General features: G+C 34.7%; 1 protein-coding gene across 5 annotated transcripts in view; it reads left to right on the forward strand.

Moving 5' to 3' along the window:
* NRG1 (neuregulin 1) overlaps positions 1–21125 on the forward strand; it is a 933983-nt gene that overhangs the window by 889581 nt on the left and 23277 nt on the right. For all 5 annotated transcript variants that reach the window (XM_012724843.1, XM_004682220.2, XM_012724841.1 and 2 more), the window contains one exon: positions 9309–9438. In XM_012724843.1, coding sequence (XP_012580297.1) covers positions 9309–9438 — 130 coding nt within the window. The remainder of the gene's footprint in view (positions 1–9308; positions 9439–21125) is intronic.

The following is a 21125-nucleotide window of genomic DNA, read 5'->3' on the forward strand; positions in this document are numbered from 1 at the left end:
TCTTTCTCATCAAGACCTTTGTAACAGCTTATCCAAAGGCTATCAAATAGATAAATCACTAACTGTATGAATCAGAGCCCTACTAAAAAACCTAACTCTCTTCATGTCCTATAGATTAAACATTTATTACAGCTAGGTTATCAAGGACTTCTCTGATCTGGATGTATTATTATTTTATAATTTCATTAACTTCACCTCCCTATTCATAATCCATCCAGTAAAACTGAGCTGCTACTTTTCATTGAACATGACTTTCATTTTTCTACCTCCACAAGTTCATTTGTTTTTCCCTTCATGCAATGCCTTCTTTTCCAAGCACGGACCTTATTCCCACTTCTTAATATATAACACTTTAGAGGGTAGACTGATCCAGCCTCTATGGACAACTTTGTAGCAACTTCTCAAAACATCAAAAATAGATCTACCATATGATTAGCAATCCCACTCCTAGGTATCTACCCAAAGAATACAAAAACATGAATTCAAAGCAGCAAAGTCAGTCGTATGTTAACTGCATCACTATTTACAATAGTCAAGTTAAGAAAAAGAAAATGAAATGCCCAATGGTAGGTGTATAAAGAAGTAGCATCTACACACAATTAATTATTGTTCTGTTAATTTAAATGGGATAAAATCTAACCATTTTGACAACATGGAGAGATCTTGAAGGGTTCATGCAAAGCAGAGTAAGTTAGTAGGAGAATACAAATATTGAATGATTTTCTGTACATGTGAAATATAAAGAAAAAACGCCCCCCCCCAAAAAAAAGGACAAATGAAACCAAAACCATGAAATCTTACTGCAGAATTGAGGCTACCAGAGCAGGAGGATAAGGATGGGGAACAAAGAGGAGGGAGAGCCTGGTGGATTCTGGCCAAGGATTATTAAATTTTTTGTGATGGACATCATACGATGTGATGGACATATTTAAAAAGATGTGGGCCTGTATCCTGAAACATATAAGTGTTGTAAACCAACATTATCTCATTAAACTAATATAATTAAAACATATATATCACCCTGGCCCTCCCTGGTGGCACAGCGGGTTAAAGCACAGCACTAAGAAGCTAAAGCCACTTCCGCATGAGTTTGATTCCCGCCTGCCCCCGGAGGTGACCATATGGCGTGGCAGACCTCTCCTGACCCGCCCGCTGCTCCCCTCAGCAGTGTACTTCATAGATCTGCCTGTGCTGCCCCCCACTCTATCTCTGGTGAAGCCTCTCACCGTCCCTGAGCCTGTACCCCCGTTCTGTATGCACAAATAAATCTTTAAAAAAATATATATATCACCCTTTAAAAATGCTTTCTATTCTGAATATTTATTATTCAGCCATACTTGGCTGACCTAATTGATTTATAGTTCCTGTGCTACTCTGAATGCTATTCCTTTTATTTCACTGGGGATTTTTTTACTAGTCAATATTGGTATTCAATCATTTCATCACCAAATAATGATTATTTTAGCTTCCCATTTCCTATAGGTATATTACAAATACTTCTTCATTGTTTAAACTTTCCTAGAAATGTTCAATAATATAGTTAGCATTCTTTGCTTATTCTTGACATTAATGGAAATCTCAGAGTTTCCATGTTAGTATGATTTTGGTTGTTGGATAAAAGTAGACATTTTTAAAAAATATCATTCCAATTTTACTTTATAAAGACATGTTTTAAACATCTAGCTTTTAACATTGTAAGAATTTGGCATATTTTTAAGTATATACAGTTGTACATGTAAACATCCCTATTAAACACATGTAAATACATGTAATAGTCTAATGATGTCCTTATAACCATCATACACTTCAGCATTTATGGTTTGTTTCATCTTGATATCACTCAATTCTCTTCCCTCTCTCTCATTTAAAGCAAACCCCAGACATCATTTAATGTAGAAATGTCATTATATACATATCTCCAAAGATAAGGACTGTTTTTAATGTAACCACTATTTGAAAGATATATAAATGAATGACAATTCCTTAGAAATATTAGTGATATAATCTGTGAAAAGATTTACTCTTACAAATATCATATATTTATACCAGTTTTCTTTGAATGAGGATCCAAATAAGATTCACACTTTGCAACTGATTATCTCATATAACTCTCAAATGTCTACATTTTGGGGTTTTCTTTTCTTTTCACCTGCTGTCTATAGCTAGTGCTCATTCACCTGGTCTTGTTTTACCTGTTTTAACTTTTTTGAGAAGTCAGGTTGTCTTATAGAGTTCTTCATGGACAGAGTTTTTTGATTGCATCCCATGCTGTTTTGAACATATTCCTCTGCCCTAAGTACTTTCTGCAAATTAGCTGATGTATCTGAATACTTGATTAAATTCAGGCTATGGGAATAAGAATATTTAATAAATAGCTCTATAGAAATTGACTTTTAGTCACATCAAATGTTGCTACAGTATATTTTGAAATTAGCATGGGGCATCATTACTTTTTTTTGATAATCCATAATTTTCTTAAATCTGATGAATAAAGAATTTACCTCCTAATTTCTATCTTTTGACCTTTCATCTTCTTTCATTTCTAAATGTATTTTACAATGAATAAATTAACCTATGTCATTAAATGTCATATGGTAATTTTAGCAGCTCTCTAAATAACTGAATCCTTGATCAGCTCTGTTTTGTGCTCTAAACTTTTGACTAATTTGAAAAGTGACAGGTTAACATTTTCTATGTTGGCGTGACCTTCTCCCAACCAAGTTGATAGTGGTAGGAAATGCAGAATGTGTGCTTCCACATTTAGTGGATGAGATCTATAAATATATCAATTTAAGCCTGTCAGGTAGAGTGCTAATATTTGCTTTGCAGCCTACATAGATTTTACTTCTTTAAAATAGGTATTGATGGGAAAACATTAAAGGGACAGCTTGAAAGTTTATGGATTCTGGAAATTTTATATTCATATAAAGCTGTCAGTGATTAGAAGAAAATATATAGCAGTAATGCAGTTGGCTTCTTAGTAAGAAAAGGATGTTGGCTTGGTGAGGAAGAAAATGTAGCTTTCTTATAAGTACTGCCAGACAATGATCCACTGTGGGAAGAGTTTCATTCTTTAGAGAGCTTATGACATCCTACATAGCATGTGTGCCACTGATATGTAGCTCTAAGTAGTAGTAGACTAGGATGATTACACTATGTTAGGAGTGAGCTGTGCTGTCAGGAAAAAAGTGGGGGGGGGAGCAGCTAGTATGTTTGAAAAATAACCTAGCTTGACAATTTTATTTTTCTAAGGATAACACTATCTAGTGGCACCAAATCATTGGCTCAGCAGCTGCTGGGAACTTAGAATCTGCTTTCTGTTTAGCTACAAATGAGATCAGTGTTACAACAAAAATTATAATTTTGTTTTATGAGAAGAAACACCAAAAGGTCACTTTTCATTTTGTTGAAGAAGGAAGAAATAATATTAGGGTCTGCCCAGAGAGCTTGTAAGAGAAAGAGGAGTCTAAATGCAATCTTATTAGCCTCCTTCATTCCCTGTCTACATTTCACAAAACAGAAAACAAGCATTTCTTAATTCATTTGTGTGACCTTGGGCAGACATCCCGTGTGCACTTTTGTGAATTTTTTTCTAAAGCAATTTTATTCAATATCACAGAACTTTCCTTTTGAAATTAGTGTCTTCTTTTTAAACATGGGCTCGAGTATAAAACATGTTAAGATTCCTTTTTAACTCACCACTGTGTGGGTTTATAATGTCAAAAGCCAAGTTCATCGCCTAAATCAGTTAATCTCCATTGGCCCTTAGTATCACTTGCTCAAGGAACAAATTGTAGGAAGTCTAGAAAACTTTAAGTGCTTCTAGCCTGTTAAGTCAATGAAGGGAAATGTTCTGATTCTACTTTCAAAATTCTCCTCCATTTATGGTCTCATAATGGCTTTTTCCCAGGCTTGCTTTTTTGTTTCTTTGGCGGAGTTCAGTAGAAGAGAGATCAAGGAGATGAATGATTCTTTAAGTCATATATTGGCTCTGGGAATCTCCTGGTTATCTCAGGTTTCTTTTATCTACTTTCATCCTCCACCCCCTTCCCCCTCTTTTCAAATACCTATTTGCTCTTCACCAGAGATAGAGTTACTACTCAAAAAAAAAAAAAAAAAAAAAAAAAAACATGCCAACCCACAATGACAGTGCTTCCATGGTTCTGAGTCTGGCTGTGGACTTTCTTTGGAAAACGAATGACTCCACCTCTCATTCCCTTGGCTTCTATAGGAACCACATTAGGTACTGCAGCTTTTTCTGCTCAGTTCTGCTCCTGAGCATTACTTTCTGAAGCCACATAAGCTTTTTTTTCCCAGTAGGAGTTCAAAGGGCTTCTAGCAAGTAACTGCAGAGAAGCTGTGTTATAAGCAAGAATAGTCATTCAATTTGATTTTTAGCTGCAAAATCAAAAAGCAAGAAAACATGCAGAATTCTAAGTACATAGGCCTTGAAGATATCACAGGTAAGGTTTAAGAATCTGTAATTATGTAGCAATTAATATTGGGATTTTTCATACTGGAATATGAAAATTTGTATGTTTCATTGAGATCATTAAGTCCTAAAAATTGCTAGTCAGGACTCATTCACTCAAGAAATCAGGATCATTATATTCTTTTGGGAGTAAACAATTCACACTAATTCCTGCTAATTGTCAAAGAAGAATAGAGTGGCTTCTTATCAGCAATTTGAATTTGTGTAATGGCCCTGGTCTGCTGGTGCTGTCTACTCTACTGATAAGAAAAACACCACTTCAAACAAGCAAGAAAGTAAGCCATCCTTTCCAGCCTTGTTTTCTTTTCAGCCTGTCTTGAGCAGAAAAGGCCTGGCATTCTACAGAAAATGTTGTGTTATTCCATAGAAAGAAATGCATAGTGACAAGTAGAGAACACTTAATTATTCCTCAAAATTTTATTCTGCACAGTTGTATGTAATTTCAAAATGTTGCAAGAACATTTAATTTATATAAATTGGAAGTTAGAAATACTAGAGAATTAGGGAATTTTGAAAACTGAAAATAATAAGTACTCACACTATTAAAGTTTAATTGTTCTTCATATTTATTTCATCAGCAAATTTATGGCTACAAATTATTAGCAAGCACCTATGGTTAAGATCAAGTAAATAGTTAAATTAACTTCTTAATCATTCAGTGGTTGAATTGCTCAAATTAGACCACTCATTGACTATCAGTGGTTCAAGTTAGACCATCTCTATTCACATATTATAGAAGAATGTTTTACTAAGAAACAAAATCAGAAGCTTAATACACATTTCCACAATCCAGACAGAAGTATTTTCCCTTTTTTTGTTCTTTTTGTCACAAATAATAGTAGTAGTATCATACATTTGCGTGCCGAGTTGCAACTGACAAAGCATTTTATCGGATTTGCAACAACTCTGTGTTCATATTTGCTTATCTTTGTATTTTAATGTATTTAGGAAAGGTCACATAGCTAATCATTCAATCTTGACCCTGATTCTTCTTGATTAATTCCAGTGTTCGTTTTATTCTGTTGTGTCTATGAAGGTCTCCTTTATGGGAAGAATTGTCCACTCTTTCCATTTTTAATCCACCTAACTTTAGTTGTTATAATTATATATTACATCTTAATAAAATGCCTGTATCTTACAGTATTAGATGGTCACCTCTTCATTTTCCCCAATAACTCTTTTATTACCAAATACCCTATTTGAACTTATAAAAGAAAGGAAGGAAGGGAGAGAGAAAGGACAGGTAGGAAGATGACTAAGGAGGGAGTCCTCTTTTGCAGCACACGATTGGGTGTGGGGGAGGCCCCTCCTCCAATCCTTGGGTAAATTCAGAAAACTCTCCAACCCGCTGGGGATTATCACTAGTTCTGACCTTGTTGCCAAGTCAACTAGGTCAAGAGTGAAACACTCCAATGTATATTCCCTGATAACAAGTCCCTCCTTTGTTTTTATTTCGTTCCTTCTTTCTCTCTTTATGATGTTATAGTTACAGACATGCCAAGTATGGTTGGGACACTGTTTCTAGAAAAGGCAAATGTAAGAGTCATGGAGCCATATCTACCAGTGTTTCTAAATGCTGCTCATTTAGCATTTTCTAGAAGATGACAAACTCCCAAATTATGACATACTAGTCACAGAGCAGAGAAAGGCAGGGTTTATTAAGTACTAAGTGGGTGAAATCTGTTTCACCTACTTCCAAGAACTCGGAAGGTCATCTTTTGTAAACTGAAACACACTCTATCTACAAAACCTTTAGTTTTACCTGGTAAACTCTTCCCAGCTACCCCAGAGTTTGGTTTAAGAATCTGCTTTGTCTGTTTTGTTTTGTTTTGTTTTGTTTTGTTTTGTTTTGTTTTGTTTTGTTTTGTTTTGGTGTGTGTGTGTGTGTGTGTGTGTGTTTATTTTCTGGTAAAATTACCAAAGGGAAACTGACTGAGCAATACAGCATGTGTAAGTCAAAGAGAAAGGCTATCACTGCAAAATTTGTAAGTCTGGTTAAGACGAACTACACTCCATTCAGCTAGGGAGCATAAAAGGAAACCTGGGAAAATTTAAAGGGTGCATATATCACCATCTCCATTCCAAATTCTTCTGATAATTACAACTTATTCCTGTGTTTGGCTGTTGGCTCAGAACAGCTGTACCCATTCAGTTCACACTTCAAGTCACCTGGCAGTTAATTGCTACATTAAAATTCCACAATCATTTTTATCCTCACTGCTGCTTAAGGGCGAAGGTGCTAAGCACAATAGTCTGAGACTGTATCAGGTGATTGCTACTTCATTTCCACCCAGTATTATTTTATTATCAAGTGTCCCCATACTAGTTTCAAGTAATGATCTGAGAATTTTTCAAGTGAATATATCAACTCAGTGTTGCAGGATAGCATTAAGAGGATATTCATTTCAGTGGGGAATATTTTAAAAGGACTTAGAAAGGGAAGTTGTTTCTAGTTTTATCATACATTTACTATTGTTACTATCTCAAGATCAGAACGTCTTTTTGTTCAGTAGTAGACAGGATGTGTCTTCCTCTTGCCTATATCACTGATGATCTGTATTTTGATTTTCCAGATTGTATGAAATGTTTACTTTAGTGATGGCAGGGGGGTAGAGAAGGTGTATGGGTTTGTTGTTCTTAGTAAAGGTCTCAAGATTTGTTCTAAGGAAACTGGCGCGGTGTTTGGTGCTCTGTTTGGGTGAAGGGTAATCCTTAGCAAGTTTTCAGGGATTCAGAGAGCACTGGGGTTTGCTGGGGCGCAGAGGTCCTCTGCAGGGATGGTGGTGACAGCTCGTGGCAGGTGGTCCATTCAGCACTGTCGTGTGGGACAGCAAGGATCCCCTGCCTAATTTGTCATCCTATAGAATCCTGTCAGCGATTGAAAGTCTTAAGCACTAAAGCTTTAACATTTAAGGCAGTTTTTCTTGATAGTTTTTTTAAAAACTATAGTCATGGGTAAAAATATTAATACACACCACCCAAGTAAAACAGTATTTCACATGAAAACATTATGTTAAAATTATAGACAGGATTTATTTATACCCTGTGATTTTACAGGACTAATGGTCCAGATTATGTCCTTGCCTTCCTGACAGAGATGTGAAAGTATAACTGATAAAGTAGGGTACAGTCACTTCTGTTATCACTCTCCCTGGTTCCTTTTGCGTGATTTGTAGACCTGGAGACTCTGAAATGCATTTTGAAAAGGAATTTTTGTTGGAGTAATAAAAAAAAAAAAACAATTCTTAAATATCCACTGTAATGATTCAAGAATAGCATGTGTCTTTTAAATCCTTACATTTCCATTGTCAGGCTTTTCCCCTGATTGATAAATACCTTTTCTACTTGCCCAGGAATAATACCTGCTATTTTTCATTGAGTGCCAATTTTGTGCCAGTTCTTTTACCTAGCTTGTTTATAATCTGTACAAAAGTCCTGTAAAAGTGCCATTACCCCTTGCTGTCTAAATGGAAAAATTGAACATCTGGGTGATTAAGTGACTTGCTTGAGGACACAATGCTAGCAGAAGGTGGATTTGAACCAGATCTGTTTCCAAAGTACAAGTCATTTTCACTGTCCTTTACTGTTCCCGTAAAAGCCATTCTGAGAGCAGTGAAATCATCCAAAAATTTGCCTGGGACAGGAGAAAAAGAGACAAGAGAGACCTTGAGTAATGCAGAGCTGAATAATCAGATGTTGAGTGTTCTGACCTGATAAGAGTAAAAATCAAGCAGAAATTGGGATTAAAATCTAAACAGAATGTGGACTTATGAAAGAAAACAGTAATAATAGCAAAGAAAAAAATGTGTAAAGATGGATTTTTTTTTCTGAGAAAGTAAAAAGAAACTTCACTAGCTTTATATTGGTGTTGCTTTTCATTCTGATATCAGTTATAAACATGCTGTGAATTAGACTGGTTTGGCTGGAGATTGGACATTGCCTCTTGTGTTTCCAGTGAAGTTAAGTGGGGAGAAGTTCTGATATCAACTCTTAAGAGTCTTAGGACTGGGAGCTGCAGCTACATTCAACCCACATACCTAATGCTGACATGATTGTGAGGTTTAACAAGCAATTATCAAGCTCATCCCATGAAGATGTTGCAAATCAAAATTCAGATTTATTTCTACTCCTAATTCAAAATGGGGAATTTTGTAGTACTTTATTCTGCCCTTGCAGCAATATTAGACTGGCTTTCTATTTCCTCAGAAATATGATGGCATCCAGACATTGAATAATGTTCCTCTGAGTAGAAATAGAAGCTATTTTGAATAGAATGGCTTCTGATCTGTATGTTGCTGTATATTTAATTATTAACATATAATTCTTTCATTAGGAATAAATAAGCCACCTTGTATTTTGACTTTGGCTACACATGATAGCAAAAATATAATGTCCATATACATATTAAATGTGGCTTCCAAAATAATTAGTGGCCATTAAAAATTGATGATCAAATTGAATTTCATTGGCATAGCTTTATATTATTAATCTTTTCTGGAAAATAGATTTTACTTACGGCAATAAATGCTCTCTTCTCCAACTCCCTAAGAAGATAAAGTACTGGTTCTTAAAAATGTTAAGCCCCTCTTCCTATTTAATTATAATTAAATTAATTATTAGGAATGACCCTTGTATAATTTCATTATACCCTGAAATTACTTAACTTCTTTACTGTTGTTTATTTACTCAGCCTTACTGTCAAATGAAACTCACTGTACCTTATATGAACTTTTCCTTTTAAGAGAATTTATGATTAAAGACTGCTTGAAAGAGCGAGGAAGACATAAACCTTTCCTCTTTTTTCTCTCCTATGCAGCTACATCTACATCTACAACTGGGACAAGCCATCTTGTGAAGTGTGCAGAGAAGGAGAAAACTTTCTGTGTGAATGGAGGAGAGTGCTTCATGGTGAAAGACCTTTCAAACCCCTCAAGATACTTGTGCAAGTAAGAAAAGAAATCCTCCATGGGGCTCGTGTCATTGCAGCTTGTTCAGATGACTGCCAATTCTGTGATGTGTTGCTGCTGCTTTTTCCAATTTCGTTGCATCCTTTTGAATGATGCTGCTTTATCTGTGGAGTGTTTTGAAAAGTTCACACCATTTGTCATGTCTTCTGTTAAATCCAAAATTGTGGTGTTTTGATTTTTTCAATTTTTTTTTCCTTCATGTTGATTTTCCTTGTGGTTTTCCTCATTGTTGCCTAGAAGAGATGTGCAAATATGAAAGAGGCTCTAACTGATGATACCTCCTTCTCCATCCTGTGTGTGAATGAAGCTGTAAAATAAGATAATGTTCCTTTTTACCCTAGTGGTCACCTGCAAAATGAATAGGACAACTAAATGAAGCAGAAGGGCAGAAGACTGTGACACAGCTGTTACACTTGGCATTAGCTACTGTTTCATAACTATTTTTAAAATGGAATTTAGGTTGATCTTGCAAATGAAAAAATTAATTGCTTGTGTTCAAAAGTGCATTTAGTGTGTGCTGCATTGGGTGTAGAAGCAGTGTGCTTTCATGCAGGATAGCTACTTATAGATATGTTTAGACTGGCACTCTCTTTCCAATGACCTGGAGGAGTTGATGCATCATTTAGAAGTATCACTTTTATTCTACCTCAACTGGCAAAATAAAACAGCCATCTTATCAGTACATTAAATATTTAAGCTTTGTGGTTAAAATTAGTTGGTCTCATTAAATAGGATATGTTTATCGTGCCATGCGTTTTAAGTCTTATCTTTGATATGTCATCTATATGTGGTATGTGGATTCGTGCAATTTCATCTAAAAAAATTTAAATGTCTCACTGAAATGATGAAAAACACCCATTTATTTTTTCCAATCAAGCAATAGCTGTCTCATTCTAAAGTTGCCGTGTTTGTCCTCAATAAGGAAAGAAAAATGCCACCATAAAAATTGGTCTCCCAAAATATTAGCTTATGACTTAAATGTTAACAAAGTAGAGCAACTTTGTCATGTAATTAAGCTAAAAAAAAAATACCACAATGAAAACCAAGGCACAAGAAATAGATAAGACCATGTCCTTTTTAAGCATTTTATAAATAATATGCAAGCAATCTGTGCCAGTTCAAAGAAAAGCTTGATTGTTTTAAGTAATAAAGTTCATCAAAAGGACACATGATTTTAAATCTTAACACCATTTTGTAGGTGTCTTGTTTCTCCTGTGCTGTGCGAGACATCGTATCTCATGGGCACATGTGAGCAAGTACCTCCTAGTACCTGTTTTCTTGTGTTCAAGAGCTTTTCTTTTTAAAGTGTAAAAATAATACCAGGAAAAGACAAATACTGGTGGTTCTGTAGCTGAATTTTCTCATTTTTGACAATTTGTAAAAGTAGTAAAGTCTATTTGAGTGTTCCAAAGACTAAGAATCAGAAGAATACTCATTGTAATTACAAAACCACCTCTTTCTGAGAGGCAGGTAATAGCTATACATATATACTAAATAGGTAAAATTCTTTCCAAACTTTTATAAAATCAAAGAGTATGTACAAAATATTTTCTCTCAGTTGTGAATTATTTCATGGCTCTCAATGTTTATAGTTTTAAAATTCAGAGAGATTCACTTTTTGATTATCAGCATATTCAAATTTAAATCCAATTTTAAATAAACTAAAATTGGCCAGTTTCAGTCTGGTTCTACCAACTTGCTATGAATACAGCACAAACTTGACGCCCCTTAGTTATCAAAGTGCATGTAGAGGGAGAAATTATTAGGTTTCTATCTAAGATTTTCTCTGATCAAAAATAGAAAACACCAGAAGCTAAGAATTATAATCCATAAAGTATGAAGTCCATTTATTTTATAGGGGAAATCTTGTTATTCTGCCCTAATCTTAGGCATACAGTGTAATCATGTTTTAATAAATCTCCTTGAAAAACATTGAAATTATAGTTCCTTAAATCTTCTCTATAACAATTGTACCCATATTATCTGTGCTCATATTTTTTAATTCTCTAGAAAAACATCTGAGACCACTATATTTTAATTATAATAATGAAACATGATCATTTTTCATCATAGCCTTTGCAGAGATTTACAAGCTGAGTAAGTACATATGATAGTTTCTGAATTCCTCTAAGGAACCAGAGCAGCTATTTTCCACATATTAATTTCAGCTATTCTGTAGCCCTCCCACATCCTATACAAAAACATGCAACCACATAAGTGCCGTTCATTTGTTCCATTTTGGTATTGTGCCAACAACTGTATTTTTTTTTCAGCGACACAATTTTTCATTAAATTGTAAGGCCATCGAGAAAAAAATGCTATATATTATTTCAGTCTTAAAGTGAAATGTTTGTGACTCTAATAGTTATTAAAATAGCAAACTATAATAGAACACACTATATCCCCCAAAATAATTATCTAGTGGGATAAACTTGTCTTCTAGTTCTCAGTAAATTGGTACCATATTTTATTTTGTTGATTCTTTTTAATAATTAAAATCTTTCAGAAAAGTTATAAAGCTTACATATTGAATCTTGTTGGGAAGAAAATTTTTGACAACCATGATTTTGATAGCTTTTTCCCCTGTTGGACCTTGTTTTAATTGATGAATTAAAGTAAGCCAGAACTTTGAGGAAGAATTGGAATATATTTAACCTCCAAAAAATGTCAGGTCTTTTTTGTAAAGTGAGTATGTGTGCAAAAAAAAAAATCCTCATATTGAAAATATCTGTAGCATTAAAAATGATTACTATTCAGAATTGAAACAAAGGCACATAATATACCATGTCTTACCATAATATGTTGTTCACTAGACCACTTGAATAGAAACAGAAAACATAAAAATGTTGCATTGGCTCATCAAGGTCCTGTAGATGAAGCCAGTTCATAGTTTCCATATGGTCCATCTGTCTAGAGCAAAACATTGTTGAAGCATGAACCACATCATTCAAAATCAGCTGTACCCCTGACTAACGACATGAGTCAGAAACACCACAATATGGACATTCCCAAGTAGTCGCTCTGGTTACCTAATCTACTTTTGTCTTCTTGGGATTTGAAGAAGACTTTACAGCAAATCTCTTTTGTTTCTCCATTTAGAACAACAAGGTGTTCCAAATGGATTAACCATACAACAGTTAAACACTTCTCTGCAGAGAGGTTAGCTGCTTATTTGAACTTCCCCCTGGAGACTATGTGGAAATCAGTGGTGGTTCTCTTTTTTTTTATTATTTCTTTTTTCGCTATAGTAATTTTAAATTTATCCTGGGGAAAGTAGTTACTCTTCTAGATTACATAAAGATGAGAAAAGCCTCATCCCATCACTTACCCCACAATGCCCCATGTTATTGGGTAGTTCAAAAATCAAATCAATTTGCATATGAAATTGTCGAGATTTTTCAATTTTCTTGACCCCCTAATTCTTAATATCTGTTTTTCAGAATAGTTTTAGTAGATAACAACTTTGGAACACATTAAAGTAATGTTTTTGATCTAAAAGTGATTTTATATCAAACTGTCTTTTAAACCCATCAAGCTGTCCCATGGTCAGATGTGACTTCCCCATGAGGAAATTAACCTTTTAACTACCAATTTTGGTGAACACTATAGAGCCTTTTCATGTCAACTCTCTGGAAAATATCTGTCTTTATAACAGAGAGTTAATAATATGTTCTCTAAATTTTCTCCTAGAGACTCAGTGAAATTAAATAAATTCATTTCTGCTAAAGTACTTTTAACTCTGGGGAAGAAAGATTATTTTCCCCCTCATAACAAAAAGTAATACTACATCTACTCTGTAGATGTTGGGAAAATATATACACCTGTCTTAACAGAGTATGTAATCATGTTTAATCTACAGTTCTTCATTTTATAAGTTTTTATTTGGCTTAGTGGGGCCACCAGCTAGTTTTTAAAAACATACCATTTGACAGATCATTTAATATCTCTGATCATCAGCTGCAAAGACAAGGAACAAAACAAGCAAGATATGGGAAGATGGGAGGTGCCTCCAAATGTGAACTTAATGATTTTAAATAATTAATTTTTATGAAACTAGGTTGTCTGTGCCAGCACCTATGTTGTATTACACCTTATTTTAGTAGACAGGTATGAAAAACATGTAACTATAGGAGATAAGGTCACAACAAATGCTATAATAAATTCAAGCAAGTAAACGAATATTAACATTTGTGTAGAAGGTAGGTCCATCTATGTCAGCCATTTTTTTTTAACAAAGAGAAAACCTAAGTCATGATATCTTGTTACTGAAAACATAGTCTGTTTAGGAAAATGAAGTGACTAAATAGTAAAGCAATTAGAATTAGACTTTGTAGACATCATCATCACTATGGAATCTTTTCTCTATGTGCAGGCATTGAGGTTGTAGTAACTTGCAAATCTTAGACCAGCAACTCCATTGTGTGAAATAAAACACTCAAGTTGGACACTAGAGCCAGTAGCCAGGCAGAAGACTGTGGACATTGTGATGCCCTGTATAGAGTCATAATGCCTTCTGCATCAGCTCCAGGTGATACGGCTGTTCAAGCAAAAGCAGTTTGGTGGAATATAAGTTGGCCAATAAGATCATTTCGGTCAAAAATGATTGCTTCTTGGTCATTGATTTTTCATGTATTAATATTTAGGGATATTTAGGGAAAAGAGACTTCCATAGACATTAGAAAAAGAGACTTCCATAGACATTAGAAAAATGAGAAAGTCAAAAACAGTGCTAAGGTTAAAGGTTCATTAAACACTGGCATTGTAGTAGTGGCTATGACAACATTTATAATGTTTGTTAGTAGCTAGATGAACATAATTAAACAAGCAGATGTTGATTCAAATTTGTGGTTGTGTCCTGTAGCCATATCATCATGACTATAGAAAGAGAAATTTGGGAGAGATTAGAGGGTACATGTTGGATCAGAACTCCCAGTCCATAGAACAGATTGACTCTATTCCATCTCCACCCTCAGAAGAGTTCATTCCTCCAAATAGCTGTACCCTTGCTATACTTCTCTCTTCCTAAATGTTGTATCATTTAAACAGATACTGAAACATTTTATAAGAGATTCTTGTATCTTAAATCTAGATAATCAGCTCTTCAAATGACCATGTCTTTGACTTCTGTGTTTCTCGTATACCTAAAATCTTGCTTTGTGCTAACTAGGTATTTATTAACTCATTTTGACCTTCCCTCACTGAAATAGGTGGAAGGAAATCCTTTTGTGTTTAAAGGAATTAGTTCAGTTTGTCTAGATTCAGCTGCATTGACAGAGCCTTCATAAATCCCAGCATTTTTTCTCCTAATATCTGCCAAACAGCCACCTGTACTTTTGAGCCTCTGTGAGGCAGACTTGGGCTACCTTGAAATGGTGAACAAAGCCATGCTGAGTTCTGTCCTCACAAAGTCTGTAGGCATTAGGAATAACAAATATATTTCAAGAAGTTAATTTAACTATGAGTTGTAGGTATGCCAAGTGCTATGGAGGCTATTTGGGGAAGTAAGGGAATGTATAATCAGGGTTCCTCATCTGGCCAGAGCCAGAAGCTCTATAAAATAAAACTGCAGGCCAATCTTGTCTTGAGAAGTATATAGTCTATTTAAAGTAAAATGCAGTTGGGAAATATTTCCTTTGTATGATGTAAGTAAAAAGTGAATACTTAAATGTTTCATTGTAAATGAGACTGGTGTAATAGAGAGAGCTAAACAGTTCTGAGCCTCTAAGTGGTTTGATGAGGCAAGAAAAGTTCAAAATAGCAGCCACTATGTCATGTGTCACGATGGGCTAGTGGGGGATGTAGATTGATCCCAAACTCAGGGACACATCAGGTAGAGTAAACAATAGCACAGGTTTCAGTCTGCAGATGAGCATTTCAGAACAAGCTGTGCAAACACACTTTTGGGAAGGACACCGAGGTTCAAATAGGGGGAGTTAATCCATAAGTATTGCCACTCTCATTTGGGGTTTTGTATGTCTTAAACACTGAAAAACAACATTTGAGAGCTGGGAAAACTTAGACTGTTTTCCTCAGTATTTACCCATGAGTCCGGTGTGGCTACTATATGTAAACTGTTATCTCATGGATTGAGTAGTGGTCCCCTGGTCATAATAAAAGAGGAGATATGTACTGGCTGATCAGTAATGGGAAGATGTAGGGTTGGAGCTGAAGGAAATGTTACTGGAACATTTTAGATTTAATATTTTCTTCAATGATTCTAAAGAAGGCATTCCTGTGAGGAAATGAATGTCTTTTGCAGATGATGCCATAAAAAACACCAAAACACAAATTAGAAAAGCATATTCAAACCTAAGAAACTTGTCTTAGAGGTAGATAACAAAATAAGATTCATCCTGGAAAAATGCAGACTAATAGTAACAATACATTTGGGAAAGAATAATCTACAACACAGATACTCAGCCAGTGAGTGGGCGTGCTCCAGCCAGAACAAGGAGCAGGCTCACTAGCGGGTGAGAAAAGTCAGTGTTTGCAATATGATATTGTGGAGAAACAGACCTGCAGGATTTGAGGTAGTGTATACACTGCCAACTCCAGTTTATACAGAGTGAGAGCAAAAGGCTTTAATTCCTGACACAGATGCACTGTTTCCTCAGTATTTATTTGTTAGCATTTCCATTATTTGATACTTGTAAGTATACACACCAAGGAAATTGTTTTAGATGCGATACCATCTGAAATACCACACCTAGTAATGAGGTAGAACAAAAAGGCAATAAGGACTCCTTCTTTAGACAAGGTATTTTTAAATTGTTTAAATAGTTCACTGTGGAATTGTGACTTAAGAGAAAGAAAATGGCAAATGTATGCCTTGCTTCTCTTCTCCAGCCTGATCAAGTGAAGGACTGATAGAAATTAATAATGCCAAGAAATAAAGGAAGGAAGAGAAGGGAGGCCTAAGAATTATTCATAAATTAAAGCATAAACTTATAAGACTTAAAACTATGTATAATGGTATAAAAATATTAGCCAGCCCTAAAGAATTAGAAATTTCTTTAAGTTTTATAAATATCATTGAATGTGTTTAGAGTGTCACTGAAAATGGAAATGAATTTATCCAATTAGAATAATAAAAAATACACCAAAACCTAGATGGATTCTCAAAATACATCAGTTTGTGATCAGTTACATCTATTTTATCCAGATAATCACAAGGGAATAAGGCTATTATTAAGAGCATTTTTTATGCAAAATTGTGGAAGTCTTGGTTAGTTGTTTGTACTGTTTATCAAATACTCAACTGGCATATTAGTAACAGTATTCAAATTTGAGAGAGTTATTATTAGAGCTATGGAGTCTTCAAAATTCCAAACATAATGTTTTCATTTTATTATTTAAGAGATGGAGTCTGTGAGGAAGTTCACAGCACCCATAAAAAATAAAAGTCTAAAGAACAAAGTATGTCAAAAAGCAAAGCCAAAAGTCAATATTGACCTCTACATGGCAAATCCATTGAAGGTATGATAGTTACTCTTTTGATAGAATTCATAATTGAACACTAGGCTCGGTTTAACAAACACTTTATGTCAGGTAATGTGCTGAGCATTTGAGACACAAAAAAAATTAAAAAAAAAAAAAGTCATTGCCCTCACAAACAAATCATCACACCACACATAGGTCAGGCTAGTGAAAGAGCAGGAATAGGTTCAGTATGAGAGACAAAGAGGGAAGCCTCGGTCAGGACAGAGAAGTGGGGAGATGGAATAGTGGAAGGTAGAATTCAGGGAAGGTTAGTTGGGAGAAGTTCTAACAAAACTGGCAATGAATTTTCATTTCATTAAGAACAAATATAAACTTGTTTTTACCATATTAAGAGCAAGTCCTAAAATGAAAACAAAATTTATCAGTGAAAAAAAAATTGTATATATTTAAGACCAGAGTAGGGGCTTGATTATTATTCAAACAGATTCATCTAAGAAGTAAAATTCTTGGAATTTGCTCAGATACTTGCCAAAGCATATTATTCAAAATCAGAGGTAATTTCTCATGAAAATAATCCATTGGAGGCTTAACATGCAATGCCAACATACTATGTCAGAAGTCAGTCTCCTTATTCTTCTAGAGGTGATGCCATAGCATATAATCACAGCTTATGATCAGATGAGTTTTCATTTGTATGTACTTTCTGTACACAATCAATGCAATGTGCAATTTGCTGATGCAGAATCTACCTCAGTTTCCGCTTCCTTCCATTTGATATGGCAGTAACTCTATATGTCCACAAAATTCACCCATCATTGCTATTGCTAAGCACTTGGATTATTTAGGAATAAATATTTCCAATTTGCTTTACCTCCATGATTGTCTTAAAGTCTAGTCTGCTGGAACATTTTTAAAGTCCTTGAGTTCTGCCTTCACGAATTGAGAATGCATTCAGAAGTGATGTCAGGGTTTTTGCACAGCTATTCCATGAGTTAAGCTGAACATTGGCTCCCAGACTCTTAGTAGTAGAAGAGATATTTTATAATCACGTAGTCAAATCCATTTTGATTAAGGGAAAAGGAATCTTAAGAAGTCAAATTGTGTCCTCCCTGGTGGCACAAAGGAATAAAGCTCAGTACTGTGAGACTGTCCAAGTTCAGTCCCTAGCCAGATGACCCACAAGGCACAGCAGACCTCTCCTGACCTGCCACTTCCCCTCAGCAGTGAATTTCAGTAGATCCGCCTGTTCTTCTCCCCACTGTGTATGGTGCATTCTCTTACTCTCCCTGTCTTCCTTGCCTCTGCCCTGTACCCCAGTTCTGTATGCATAAATAAATAAACCTTTAAAAAAAAAACCTATATAAAAGAAGAAGCCAAATGGGCTGCTCACATATAGATCACAGGCTACATTGGAAATATTTAAAAGACTATAGTCTCCATCTTCCAAGGAATCAGGGTTCCTGGTATCTTTTAACAATGTCATAGACTCTTCTTGGGGTTCTTGTTTCAACACAGATTTTTATTTAGTGGCCCTAGACCAGAGATTCTGCATTTCTAACAAGATTCCAGGAGATGATGGTACTTTTGGTTCATGGACCAATCTTTAAATAAAATAAGGTTTTGTTCTATGATAGTTCATCTCTGAGTAAAGATAAACATTAGGGAAAGCTCATTTCTGGTTCAGATATAGCCAGTAATCCTAAAAATATTGACATACCTTAAGTAGTTCTATCTTTTACTATACCAAATATTCTGCATCATCTTATACTAAATGAACTGCCAGCCATCCCTTAACACAAGTTTCCTAGGAAGCATCATTTTAACATTATACCAATTAGAACATTGACTGGGTGAGATTTTTAACCGCTTTTACCTACTTGCCCTATATCTTTTGATATTAACACTGACATATATACATGGTGATTTCTTAATAAATGCACTCCTTCTCTTAAGGAACTCATGATTAAACAGTAATTTATTAATTTCACTATACTTAAAATAATGCATTTTTTTTACTATAAATGGTTCAAAGGTTTCTCAAGTACAAATGTTCATGCACGCACACACACAAGTATGTAGTACTCATATGTAGTACACCATGTAGTATAAAGGTGGTTTAAAGAGTTCAAAAGATCTGCATCAACACAAGATATTTGTAGTTGAGATTCTTAACATTTTAATGATCATACTTCTAGTATAAGCTTATTCAAGTTCTCGGTCTTGAAAATCTAGAATTCGCTAGTATTTTATCTTGTAATCCATTCTTCCTAAAATAGAAGCAAATGCACCAAATCACTTGATTTTGATATATTTTTGATATTGAATTTGGTTTCTAGGGAATAAAAATTCATCCTTATATTAGTAAAAAATGAACAGTGCTAGGCACTTTTTAATATCAGATAGTGTTTATTTTTACTACTCTGGAGAAGAAAATGTGTGCAAATCATGAAGTATATGCTATCAAAACTAAGTCACAATGAACTGGCACTTTACATTGCTGTTATGGTATCAATGAACCCTTGACAGTAAGCATGGCCATGGATGTTGAACATCTGTAAGTATATTTACTTCATAGAACCTTTTGATATCTCATATATTGCAGTATAATATTGGATCCAACCTGATATGTTTTTGTTACAGTTACAAACATAGTTACTATAAAGGACTTGAATTTAAGCACAGCCCCATTGCATGGCTTAAAAATATACCAAGATTCTAGTATGTTGATAAGTAATTTTAAGTGAGTAAATAACATGTAAGTTTTGTACAACTCACTATCTCAAAATAGTTTTACCTTAAGTGTAAAAATGTATCTATAGTACATACTACTATAGACAAAAAACTACTTAATTTTTTAATGTATTTGCATTTCAAATTATTGGATTGGAAATAATCACATGAAATGAAATTTATACTAATGAAAATCTGCTACTACTATATTTCAACATGTAAAATATGAGCTAATTTGTGATCTTAAAAAACAAGCAGGGAATGTAGTTTTTTTTTGGTCTGTAATTACTGACTTCTAATGTAGTTTAATGATTTAACTTATAACATAAAAATACCTATAAAATAAATACAGTAGTCGCCCCTTATCTATGACTTCACTTTCCAAGGTTCAGCTTCCCATCGTAAACCACAGATTGAAAATATTATACACAATCAGATCTTCTGAGAAAGAAAAGGAGACCACATTAATATAGCTGTTATTATATTATAGTATGTTGTTTATCTCTTACTGTGTCTAACATACAAATTAAATTTTATTGTTGTGTGTACATATGGGAAAACCACAGTGCATATATGTATGTGTGTGTGCATATGTATATATGTATTAATATATATAGGGTTCAGTACTATCTGTGGCTTCCGGCATCCACTAGGAGTCTTGGAATGGTTCCCCTGTGGATCAGGTGAGACTACTGTATGGAATTGAGTGTATATGAAATAAAAGACTTGGCATCATTTAAATAATAAAAGAAGGTAGCTGGAACCATGTAAACGCTTTCCAAAACCAGTGTTTGAACACGATATGAGTATCAGTAGCAAATTAGAAAATGACAACAGGAAAATGACTTAGCTGCCCTGTCCTTGCCATCCCATTCAACTTTTCATCCTCACTCTCATGAAATGTCAGTTAATTTATCTTTTGAAAATTGAAGCAAGTAACAAAAGATGTGTGCCCTGCAGTCTTCATGGGGGCATTGTTTTCTAGATGTGTTGTCTTTCCCTTTGTTATGTTTTCTTCATGTTATTCAGTCACCAGGTCATTTGTAGGAATCACCATATTCCCTAGGAGGAAAATTGCCAGTCTGAAAGTTCAGTATCTTTAGCGTTCTATTGCTTATCACATTTTTGCCCTCTAGGTGCCAACCTGGATTCACTGGAGCGAGATGTACTGAGAATGTGCCCATGAAAGTCCAAAACCAAGAAAGTATGTTAAAATAATCTGAAATTTGTTTTCTTTCCCAAACTACAGCAACAATCACTACCACTTGGTGCTTTTACAGCTCAGTTGTAACTGATTCCTTTTGTTCTAATTATGGCTTAACAACTCAGGGCATAGCCCATTTAACATCATGGTGTTTAACTATCTCTCAGCGTGGGCCCCCAAGGTCAAACATTTAAAAGAATGACCCATCAGGACAGACAGTGATGCTGGCACCCATGGTGGGCAGACCACCAACAACAAAAAGTGTGTTTTTCCTTCCAGTGTTTTTGACCAA

Source organism: Condylura cristata, unplaced genomic scaffold (genome assembly GCF_000260355.1).
Source record: "Condylura cristata isolate star-nosed mole 26May11 unplaced genomic scaffold, ConCri1.0 scaffold00014, whole genome shotgun sequence".
Lineage (NCBI taxonomy): Eukaryota > Metazoa > Chordata > Mammalia > Eulipotyphla > Talpidae > Condylura > Condylura cristata.